A 12,116-nucleotide genomic window follows, 5' to 3' on the forward strand; every position below is an offset into this window, starting at 1 on the left:
AAGGAAGGAGAGAAGGAAGGAGGGAAGGAAGGAAGGAAGGAAGGAAGGAAGGAAGGAAGGAAGGAAGGAAGGAAGGAGAGAAGGAAGGAAGGAGGGAAGGAAGGAAGGAAGGAGGAAAGGAAGGAAAGAAGGAAGGAAAAGGAAATGGATAGAGGTGGGGTGGGGTGGGGAAGAAGATCACGTTAGAATTTCATCAGCACCTATTGAGTGTTAAACCTATGTAAGACAGCATGGCATCATGCAAAGAGCCAGGAAACCCTGGATTCTAGAGCTGCCCCTGACATATCATAGCTGGGTGCTCTTGGGCAATCACTTCACCTCTCCCTGCTCTCAGCAGCCCTCCAAACCCTCCATCCCAGGAAAGGGCTGGCTTGCATGGGTAGAAGATATTTCCTCATCTGAGAGCTCCCTCTACCAGGCAGTGGGAGGTCCAGTCTTTCTCTTCATCCTGATCCATGCTTTGAAGAAGGTTATTTCAGAGATACTTTAGGGGAAGCTGTGCCAGCATGCCATGCCTGGTGCACAGTAGATATTTAATAAATTTAATTGAAGAGGATAAGCAATTATGAAAATTATTAAAAGTGCTCAGCCCTTTTAACAAATATTCTCCCATTTGATCCTCACAGCAAGCCTGTGGTAATTATCCCCATTTTTAAGTTAAGCAAACAGAGGCAAATGGAGATTAAGTGCCTTGCCCTGGGTCACCCAGCTAGGAAGTGACTGAGGCAGGCAGGACTTGCACTCAGATCTCCCTGACTTCAGGCCAAGTGCTGGACCTATGGTGCCACCAGCTGCCGCTAGTGATTGATTAACTGACACCCTCCTCCATCTCCTTTGCAATCTCTGCTTTCCATCAGTGAGACTTTGCCAGTGTGTCTCCCAAGGGGTTTGTTCTAACCATTCCATAATTTGCTTACAAACCTGATTTCACTTCCAGTCTGGGTTCCCTACTTGAAGAAATTATATTAACAACAATGACAACAGTGAAAATAATAATAATATTTAACATTTTGATGGCGCTTTGAGGTTTGCAAAGTACAAATATATCTCATTTGAACCTCCCCACTGCCCTGCCTGGAAGATGCTAAATAAATGAGATAAGTCCTTGGCCCTGTGCCTGGCACATAGTAGGTGCCATATTGGTGTTTATTCCCCTCCAGATACAGAGGAGGGGGGCAGGGCACCATTTTAGCATTTAGGGGGCTTGGAGAGTTGGATTTCCTCTTCTCCAATCTTTTTGGTACATTGATTCCCACCTTTTCCATCTGCCTTTATATGCCCATCCTTCCCCACCCCCACCATAGGCCATGGACACTTCAGGATCATGGATGATGGCCTCAACCAGGATCCCAGGATCAGTACCTCAGAGGCCATCTAGAAAGTCATAAAAAAATTAGAGGCACAATTTGTGCTTCTGCCAACATTTTTCTACATTACTTATATCCCCGAGCTGCTCATTCACTCAAGAAACATTTATGAAGGGCCTACTTATACTCCATATTAGACATTAAATTCCCCATCTCCATATTTTTGCATGGGCTGCCCTGAAAACCTCACTTCTTAGCATCCCATTTTCTTTAAGGTTGGCCCAAAGGCCACTTCCTCCCCGAGGCCTTTCTAGGCTCCCTTTGCTCCTTCTTCATATTGTCAGTATTCCAAATTATTTTATATTTGCTTTGTATCGATTTATTTATGTAAGGTGTAATTTTCTACAATAGAATGTCAACTCCTTGAAGGCAAGGGATTGTTTGGTTTTTGTTTCTGGAATCTAATTTATGTATAGCAGAGTGAGTGCTTTGATCCCAACAGGCATAACAAATATTCAACAAAATGTTGAATAAATGCCCTTTTCTGGGCCATATCAGCCATTCACTTAATTTAAACTTCCACTTTTTTTCATATAAGGAAACAAGTCCTAAGATGAGGAGTGAGTGGATTGCCCAGCGGGATTTATTTCCCTCCCTGCTTTGCCCTCTCCAAACTGATTGCAGAACTGGGCATTAAGACCTTTGATTAACCTTTGGTCAGAGATGCTAGCCATCTGAGCTACTTCTCCACTGGGTGCCCTTGGATAAATCTCTTAAAATTTCTAGGTCTCAGTTTCCAGAGGGGGACTGTTTGGATTAGATGATCCCCTGAGACCCCTCCCAGCTTTAAATCCACTTGTCCTATGAAAATTAGAATTTTAAATGTGAAATTAAAAATACACTTTAAAATCCAAGCATACTTCCTTGATTCAGGGCAAAAGTCCTGATCTCAACACCCAAATTAACTTTGGGACCTTCAGACCAAAGGGAAGCACAAGCAAGTATCAGTTGGCTGAATGACCATCTCATGACAATCATGGCATGATGTGACATTGACATGACATTTCAAAGGCCAGGTTTGGCTGCCTTTCCACATTTAGTGGTGGCATATGGAGACCTACTTGGCTACCCCACATTGCCCAAGACCCCGGAGATGAGGCCAGAAGGGGAAAGTGGGTATTGATGGGAGACTCACTTTTGCTGTCAACCTTGAGGTCAAAGAATACCAAGGCTCTGTCTTCTTGAATGGTTTCTCTGAAGTTATTGGTAGGGTGGCTGAGGGGGGCCCTTGTGCTGCCCGTGCATTCCACAATATCTTCTGAGTCACTGCTGTCCCCGAAATCACTGGAGGACTGAAACACAGAAACCACCGTGACACCAGCTCAGAAAGAGATGTGTGCCCCCTCTTTTCATTGCAGAGCAATGTGGGAGTTGGGGAGTTGAGAGGGGACTAGGGGTGTCAAATGTTGCATACCTGGTGTGTTTTAGTTTGCTTAACTGTTTCCCTTTGTTAGAGAAGTCTAGCTGTATAGTGGGGTGGAGAGAGATATATCTGGGAAATGCTGATTGTCATAGAAATACAAAAGATATGAATAAAATGAGTCCATCCATCATTATCCAGAATAGAGTAAAAAAAATACGTGGGAAAGGGAAGCCCAAAGAGCAAGAAGATTATTTGGCTGTTTTATGAAGAAGAGGCTTATGATTTTTCAAGTTTTCCTCTACTACCTCATTGGGAAACCAAGGTTCTCTTAGGCTGTAAGTCAGAGCTATGGTAGATTCTACCGTGCTGGGAAAGACTGTCCCCACTGGAGGGCCAGCCTAGTTAAATTATGGAGAGGTTGATCACCTCAAGACTAATTACTAAGGGGAGATTCAATTCCCCCCAAAACTTCTTTGCCATGATGGCTCATTGCTTCTCCTTCCAAGTACTCACAAAACCATGCATTGTATGAGCCCTTCTGGGATTGGGTTAGGGATGAACTCCAAGTCTTCTTATTTCTTACCCCTCCTGGTTGGTGCCCAAGTAGAATATGGCTTGTCATAGCTTCCTCCCCACCCAGAGCATCTATGTTGACTTCATGTCTTCTCCCTGATCATCATGCATCTAGCTTCTATCAAGTTAGTCAGTGCTGCCCCTTACCCTGATCTGCTACACCCTGATAAACTTGTTTGGGTTGAGCCAATAGTATTAGCTCACAAGAGTCACTTCCAGCTCTTTTATTATTTTTTAAAATTTATTAATTTTTTCAATTGGAAAAAATCTATTTTCTCTTCCTCCCACCTCCCTTCCCTCCACTCCCACCACTGGAAAAAAATAAAAATAAAAACAAACCCCTCATAACATATGCAGTCAAGCAAAAAAATAAAAATAAACCAACAACTCCCACTCTGACCATGTCCAAAAAAAGTCTCAATCTGCACCCTGAGTCCGTCACCTCTCTGTCAGGAGATGGGTAGCACGCTTCATCATGGATCCTCTGGAATCCTGGGTGGTCATTGCGTAGATCAGAGTTCTTAAGTCTTTCAAAGTTGTTTGTCCTTACAATGTTGTTGTTTTTGTATAAATTGTTCTCCTGGTTCTGCTCACTTCACTCTGCATCAGTTCATAGAGGTCTTCCCAGGTTTCTCTGAAACCGTCCCTTTCATCATTTCTCATAGCACAATACTGTCCCATCACATGCATATACCATAATTCGTTCCACCATTCCCCAATAGACGAGCAACCCCTTAGTTTTCCATTCTTTGCGACCACAGGACCCAACTTTTAAAAATAGACACAAGACGCAGGACCCTATTCACAAATTCCCTGCTGTATCACAGATAGTTTACTGCAGGCAGCCTCCAAGTCAAAAAAAAATTTAATTCTCGAAAATAGCCACCCCTTTCCCATCCCTCCAATGCTCAGGGAGTTCCTTAGCCACTACAGCCATGGAAACTATTTCAGGGAAAAAAAATGGATCTTTGAGAGAATCAAAAGTGGAGAAAGGGATGTACCTGTGGAAACAAGGAATAGCTTACAAGACCTATCCCTTAAGGTTGGATAGTAGTTTTACTGACACGTGTACCTCCAGCACTAGGCATAAGCAGGGATATTCAAGGAATCTTCTCAACTCAACAGGGCAATCCTGACCCTCTGAATATGGGGGTCTCGACACATTGGGGGGAGTCATGGGCTTGTGACTAATAGAGGGCTGAAGGGAGTGATTCCTGGCTCCCTTCCCCAAGAAATATGTGGAAATATGTGGGGATCCCAGGATAAATGGAGAAAGGAAGAAACAAAGGCCTACACAACCAATAGGCTCACCTCGGTCTCTTCGGACTCATCAGAGCTGCTGATTATCACAATGGGATTATCTGCAAAATGGAAAGGCAAGTCAGTAAGCCCTGGAGATGTGCAGGGAGAGCATGGTGGGAGCATCTAGGGTGCCCAAATGAGTGGAGAATGGCTGAACAAAGGGCTAAGGCCAACATAATAGAATACTATTGTGCCATAATGATGACTATGAGGGATGCAAAGAAATATGGAAACTGGGCGTGTTTGAAGAAATATGGAGGCCAAGCAAAGTAAGCAGGACCAGAACAATTTACACAATGACCAGGACAATAAAAGGAAAACAATGCTGAAAGATTTCAGGTCTATGATCAATGGAATGACCAATCATGACTTCAGAAGTTTGGATGGTTAAAGTATCACATGCCTCTTGCCTCTCAGCAAAAAGATGGTGGGCAACTGGTTTGGAATGAGACATACATCTTCAGATATAGTTAATGTGTTCATCTGTTTTGCTTGACTGTACTTATTTGCTATAAGGGAAGGTTCTATGGGGATGTGAACCATACATAAATGACAATGATGTTAAAAAAATCAATGAGACATTAAATAAGAGATGAAATTTCTATGGCATTCTATGGTATTTGAATCTATGGCATTCATGGCAGGTCTGAGGGGCATGTGGCAAATGTATTATTATTCCTATCTTACAGATGAAGAAATAAACTCAGAGAGTTGGGCATGGCCAAGATCATTCCAATGGCAAGTGCTGAAACTGAGATTAAACCCAGATCTCTCCTGATGCTGAGTTCAGAAATTCTTTTTTTATTTCAGTGTTTTTAATAAAGAATATGAAATATCAATCCTAACAATTAAAATTACTCTACAACTATTTCCATATAATTACACAGCAGCAGATATATGTCTTAACTCTTTTTTCAAATACCCTTTCTAACTGCCATTAGGATTCCTTCTTTGACTATCCAATTTCTGCTTCCCATTTTGACTTAAATCCTATATCCCCACTGTACAGATGGCAAAATTGATGCTCAGAGAGGATGAAGTGTGCAAGATCATATAAATGCTAAGTGAAAGGAACTCGGTTGAAAGCCAAGTCTTTCCTAATGGCCATTCCAGCACTTTTCTTTAAAATTTCTAATGCTTTGTTATAAATGACATTAAACATGAATCCTACCAATTAAATTTAGTTTGCCACTATTTTCATTTAAATACATTTCAGTACAGAATATCTCATAACTATTGTTTTCTATTATTCTAATCTCCATCAGCAATCTATCTCCATTCTTGTCTAATGTGGTCTGATAAGTATATTGTCCATTCCTTTGTTTTTTTTTTTTCTTTTGGCTGGGCATTATTTCACATAGGTCTTTCTCAGCCTCAAATTTATCTTTATTGCAGAATAGTATTTCATAACTACAGTAGAAGTGGCATGACATGAAAAGAAATTAGTTCAAGTCCAACCTCTAACTTTTTTTGTGTGTGACTCTGGAACCATTGCATATAATCTGTGGGGACTTTGGAAAACTCTCTGGAATCTATTGAGCTCAGGTGCTCCCTTCATTGTGACCATGGATGTGACTCAGTGAGATAATGGGCACCAAAATTGGCTAAGGCAGAGTTGCAGTCCTCTGCCAACATCAGCATTGCTATCATTGCCAATGTGCCTGGTCTCATCCCCTATGGAGAGAAAACTCCTACAACTTCTTATTCACCCCAAACCAGTGAAATTAAAACCCCAGTTTCCTATGTGTAAACTGTCTCCTCATCCCTCAATCCCCAACTCCCTTTCTCTCATTTCTATCCATTTCTACCTTTTTCCTCCTCTGTCTGTCCCATACCAACCATACCAACTGTTTGCTCCTTCCATGGTGCCCTTTGGAATTACTGTTACACCATTAACAAATTTCCTTTTACTTGGGAACCTCTTTGTCTCCTTTTCCTTCTACTTTCAACACTCATACAAATCTGGATTATCCCAGAAGACACTGCTTTCCTTCTTCCCATCTGGTCCTGTGCTGGTGGCAATCTTCTTTCATATACTCTAAGACACTAGTCCCAAAGGAAGAGTTGGGATATATCTTGCTAACCACTGACATTTGTAAACCTTTCCTCTGGGTTATTTCTCTTCCTTCGAGATTCTCTCTACCAAATATATCGCCCAATCAAGTCTCTGTCTCTCTGTCTCTCTCTGTCTCTCTCTGTCTCTGTCTCTGTCTCTCTCTGTCTCTCTCTCTGTCTGTCTCTCTCTGTCTCTGTCTCTCTGTCTCTCTGTCTCTCTCTGTTTTCAAGTCATTTCCCACCCTGACAGCTCTGACCTTATACTAGGGAATTTCAAGATATGGGTTAATATTCTTTCAAAAACCCAAGTCTCCCAGTTCTTAACCTCCTCTAGTCCCATGGCCTTCTCTTCCACTTCATGCCAGCTATAGTGGGAGTATCACACCTTTGATGTTACTAGATCATTCTTAAATGTTCAATTTCCATGACAGAGAATTTTGAAATTCCTTTATTTGATCATAACTTTCTATTATTTCATCTTTCCTTTAAATCTCCTTCTTTGTTCTCACCATCACCTCCACTCTAGATTTACTTTTTCTCTTTGGAATTTTGATCCTATAACTGACAAATTCATTGTTATACCATTCTCTCCTCTTAGATCCCTTTCACCCTCAATCCTAACAGTATTCAAGCCTCGTCAAATCCCAGCCCAAAATTGCTTCTACCATTTACTTCTTTTGCTCTTATTCATGTACTATTGCAATACAGCTGGAAGAAGAAGCCGACTAGGTCCATCACAAATTTATGTAACCTGATCTCAACTAGGCTCTCACTAGAGCAAGGCAATTCTTTTATTTCTTTTTTTTTTTTTACTGTCCTCATCATAGCCATTATCCCCAACTTTTTCTTTTCTCCTCTATTGTCCTCCACTACCTCCTTCTCTAGTACTTAGTCTCATTCTTTACAGAGAAAATAGAGGTTATTTGGTGAGTCCTTCTTGACCCCTTCTCTACACTTCAAAAGCCCTTAAAAGCATCCTCCAGACCAATCTCCAATCTTCTTGCCAAGGCCAACCTCCTTCTTTCTACATGTACTCTAGATCTAATCCCTTCCCTTATCCAGTAGTTGTTATTGTTTAGTTGTTTCAGTAGTGCCCAACTCTTCATTTGGGAATTTCTTAGCAAAGAAACTAGTCATTTGCCATTTCATTCTCCAATTCAATTTACAGAAGAGGAAACTGTGACAAGCACAGGGTTAAGTGACTTGCCTAGGGTCACACAGCTCCTAATTCTCTTGTGGCTGGATTTGAACTTAGAAAGATGAGTCTTCCTGACTCCTAACCTGGTACCCTATTCACTATGCCACCTATCTGCCCAGTAGTCTCTGGTAGGTTGTCCTTGAAATCAAGGCTTTCTTTTCCCCAGTCCTTCTGTCCACAAACACAACAGGTTTCTCCCATTTAAAAAAACTCACTTGATCCTTCCAACCCCTCAATATATCATGACACATCTCCCTTCTCTCTCTCTCAGCCAAACTCCTGAAAAAAGTTATTTACTGTCATTGCTTCCATTTCTTCTATTCTCATTAACTTTTCAACTCTTCGTAACCTGTTTTTTGCTCTCATCACTCAAATGAAGCTTCTCTCCCCAAAATTATCCAATGATCTTTTAATGGACAAATCTGATGACAGAAAAGCAATACGGTATAGTGGATAGTTTACCAGACTTGGAGTCAGGAGGACCTGGATTCAAACTCCCTCTTAGGCACTGGCCAAGTCACCCTTTCCGTGCCTTCCATGCTTCATCTACAAAATGTAGGAGGGGTTACTGAATACAGTAGCCTCCAAGGTCCCTTCTAGCTCAAGATCTAATCTACCTGTGATGGTTCCATCTCAATGTTCATTCTTCCTCATCTCTTTGTGGTGTTTTTTTGCTGTTCACTACTCTCTTCCTCCTACTTCTCTGACCATTTCTTCTGAGACTCCTTTGTTGGATCATCATACATGTAGGACCCCCTAATTCTGGGGGTACCCCAAGGCTCTGTTTTGGGTTTTCTTTCTTTCTCTCTACATTCTCTCTTTAAGTAACCTCTTCAGTGCCTGTGGCTTTTAGCTCTCCTCTCTCTACAGATGACTCACAGATCTAGACTGGAGGATGTTTACAAGGGTTTCTGAGATGTAGAGAAGGGATCAAGAGGGACCTATCAAATGGCCTTTATTTTCTCTGAAAAGTATAAGGCAAAGTACTAGATTTATATTACAGAGCCCTAAACTCTCTCCTCAGCTCCAACCTGACATTACCAACCAAGCGAACATCAAAATCTTATTATGTGTCTGCCATGTTTCAGGCACTGATCTAAGTGCTTACATTTGTACAGAGGAGATAAAATGAACATCCAAGTGTGTGAGCCTGGAGCCAGAAAGACCCGAGTTCAAATCTGACCTCTGACGCTTATTATCTGTGTCACTTTGGGCAAGTCACTTAAGCACTATTTGCTTTTGGTTCTTCAAGTACAAAATGGGGATTATAATAGCATCTATCTCTTTGTGAGGATTGAATGAGATAGTAGTACCTGTAAAGCACTTAGCACAGTGCCCAGTACCTGGTAAGTGTTTAATAAATGCTTGTCCCCTTCTTCCTTTTGGGATGGGAGTAGGCAAAAGCAACTGAGGAATCAGGAAAGATTTCATGTAGAAGGTAGTCCTTGAATTGAAGTTTTGTTTAAACCCTCACTTTCTGTCTTAGTAACAACTTTTAAGACAAAAGAGCAAGGGCTAGGAAAATAAGGTTAAATGACTTACCCAGGACTGCAAGAAGCTAAGAAGTGTCTGAGGTCAGATAGAAATCCAAGTCATTGCTTGAGCTGAATTTTGAAAGAAACTAGAGATTCTAGGAGGGAGAGCATTCGAGGTATGGGGGCCATTTGGGGCAAAGGCCCAAAGATGAGTGATGGGGGATAGAATATCACATCACTAATTTAGGACTAGAACTGATCCTAGAGGTAATTATGCCCAACTCTCCCATTTCATAAATGACAAAAAAGGCCTGAAGAAGTTAACTGATGTTATATTGAATCTCTGGGAGCTAGGAGTTCACTCTGTGATTGACAGGTGGATCAGTCAGATGTCGGAATGTTCCCAGAGGGCAGTTGGCCTGGGGAGGGGGGGTATAAAACCACCCTGGTAGCCCTGCCAGGGGTTCCTGGCAGGGAAAGGTTCTTACCTTTCCCTGAGACCGGAGATCAGTGGATCCTGGTCTTTGTGGGATTGAGACTTGCAGACTCAACCTTGCAAGCTCCTCCTGTTTGTTCTTGTACCATCAACAACCTGTACTTAGACCACCATCTCTGATTCTACTGTCCCTAGATATTAGGAAGTCAAACATCTTAGTCATCTAGGTGTCCCAGGGCCCGGGAGGGACCCGGGAAGTGGGCAGGAGAAGAAGAAGAGGGTGGATATCTCAAACTGGTTAGGCTTATCATCTAGTGAAGAAGAAGCTGAAAGATTATACAGCACTTTGCCTGCTCTGGTGTGGCTGTGGCCAGGCTGTACCAGAGAGAAGCTATCATCTTAATTCCTTTACTTGCCTACAGTTTAGAGATTCATCATTATCATTTTAAGTTGAGGTCTCCAATACCTCTATCCAATCCCATTATCCTCCTTTGTTAAATACAACCAAAGTTTAAAGTACCTTCCTGAAGTGGTTATTCAAAGCTTCTTTGGGAAGGGAGAGAAGCAGTCAGATTCCAACATTACCCAGCTAAAGAGCCCATTAAATAATATCAATTAACCCCAGGTGGGTCCTGAAGGGATATCATACATTGACCTAAAGGATCCTGCCTGGGCAACTGTTATAAAGGAAAGAGGTGCCATCCTATCCTCTCTATATACTTCATCTACATCTACATCTAATAGAGAGGAGTATCAGGGTGTTTTCATTATAACACTGACTGACACAAATTCAAATGAGGGAAGAAGAAAGTTCACAGGATTATAGACTTAGAACTATGAGGGTCCTAGTTGAGGCTCATCCTTTCATTTTACTGATGAGGAAACTAGAAAACAAAGAAGTTAAATGATTCAGTAAGAAATTCACCTGGGCCCACATAAAGAAATTGGTACAATGACTCAAAATCCCACTGCATGCCATCTTTGATGAATCAAATTTGCCACCAGCCTATTCCTACCCATGGATCATTTGGATGATCCAAAGAGTTGCTCCCAGGGACTACTTCTAGACTCTCTTTATTCAGACTGTGCCTTCTTCTAGACAGGGTCCTCTCACTCCCACTCATCTACTGGTTCCTAAGGCATGAGTAGGTCTGCCAAGGAACTAAATAATAACGGCTGAAATTTAGATAGAGAATTACATGGAATTTATATAGATCTTTAAATCACAAAGCAAAGCATGTGTTATCTCATTTGATCCCTACAACAACCCATCCCCATTTTACAGATGAGGAAAATGAGGGAGAAAGAGGTTAAATGAATTGTCCAGGATGGTATAGGAAGTTAGCATTGGTAACAAGATTTAAGCTAAGGTCCTCCAAGGTCATTATCCCCTGCACTGCCTAAGAGGCCTGGGGTATCTTGGGTCAAGCTGGACCTTGAGAAAGACTTTCTAACATTTAGAGCTGTCCAAACATGGTTGCCTCAAGAAGAAGCGAGTCACCACTCAGAGCCAGACTGAAGATGGGAGAGGCGATGTGGAAATGATTTTGGTCCATAGGGATTTGGTTCTGGATCTTTTTTCCTCATCTCCTCATGGTAGCAAGTGGGTTATTCACAGGTGTCCATGTCACAGTCGAAGGTTACAGCTTGTGCTACTCCAAAGCTTGATTGGCACATTCCTAAATTAGAAGAGTATGTGATGATAAAAGCTATGGCCCAATTTGATCCTGGTGCCTAGTGGTTAGCAGGGGGCAGAGACCCAATTATTACTGTAGTCTTGTAAAGAAAACTTTACTTGCCACTTTCTGCCCTTTCTACCCTTTCCTATACTACCCCTGCTCCCTCGGCTTGGCCATAGGTGACATCTGGGATGTCTCCTTAGCAGGTCAGAATGCCACCATGTTCAAAGAAGGCTTGTGTTTGCAAATAGCTAAAGAATGCCCAAATATTATAGCTACTCTATTAACTTGCTTCCATTCAAACTTCTCTTGGGTGGAGGGTGGAGAAGGACCTGGACCCAGAAGGGGTGGAATAGAGGTTTCCACACATGGGAGGGCTCTCTGAGGAAGACCCATTTCTAGACATGGGCCCAGGTGGATTCTAACTCCTTCTGACCTCAGGCCAGCTTGGGGAGGACAAAGCTTGGGAAGAGACCTAATATCCACTGGAAGGCGCTGCCTATCGTCTTCCAGGTTTTTGGTTTGAGGGGATGGAGTTGTCCAAGCTTCAGTCTGAGGAGGGGGATGAGAGAGAAGAGGGGCTGTCTTCAAGGCTGCAAAGGACCATGAACCCTTGGAGGACAACAGCAAAAGTGAATGTCTGGTACTCATCTAAGACTTCCATTCCA

The 12,116-nt window shown here is 42.2% G+C and overlaps 1 protein-coding gene across 1 annotated transcript in view; it reads right to left on the reverse strand.

The window, feature by feature from the left end:
• PML (PML nuclear body scaffold) overlaps window positions 1–12,116 on the reverse strand; it is a 39,354-nt gene that overhangs the window by 1,823 nt on the left and 25,415 nt on the right. Inside the window, exons 8-9 of the mRNA XM_044660258.1 lie at window positions 4,615–4,664; window positions 2,503–2,659 (exon numbers count right to left, since the gene is read on the reverse strand). Coding sequence (XP_044516193.1) covers window positions 2,503–2,659; window positions 4,615–4,664 — 207 coding nt within the window. The remainder of the gene's footprint in view (window positions 1–2,502; window positions 2,660–4,614; window positions 4,665–12,116) is intronic.

Source organism: Gracilinanus agilis, chromosome 2 (assembly GCF_016433145.1).
Source record: "Gracilinanus agilis isolate LMUSP501 chromosome 2, AgileGrace, whole genome shotgun sequence".
In the NCBI taxonomy this organism is placed as follows: Eukaryota; Metazoa; Chordata; class Mammalia; order Didelphimorphia; family Didelphidae; genus Gracilinanus; species Gracilinanus agilis.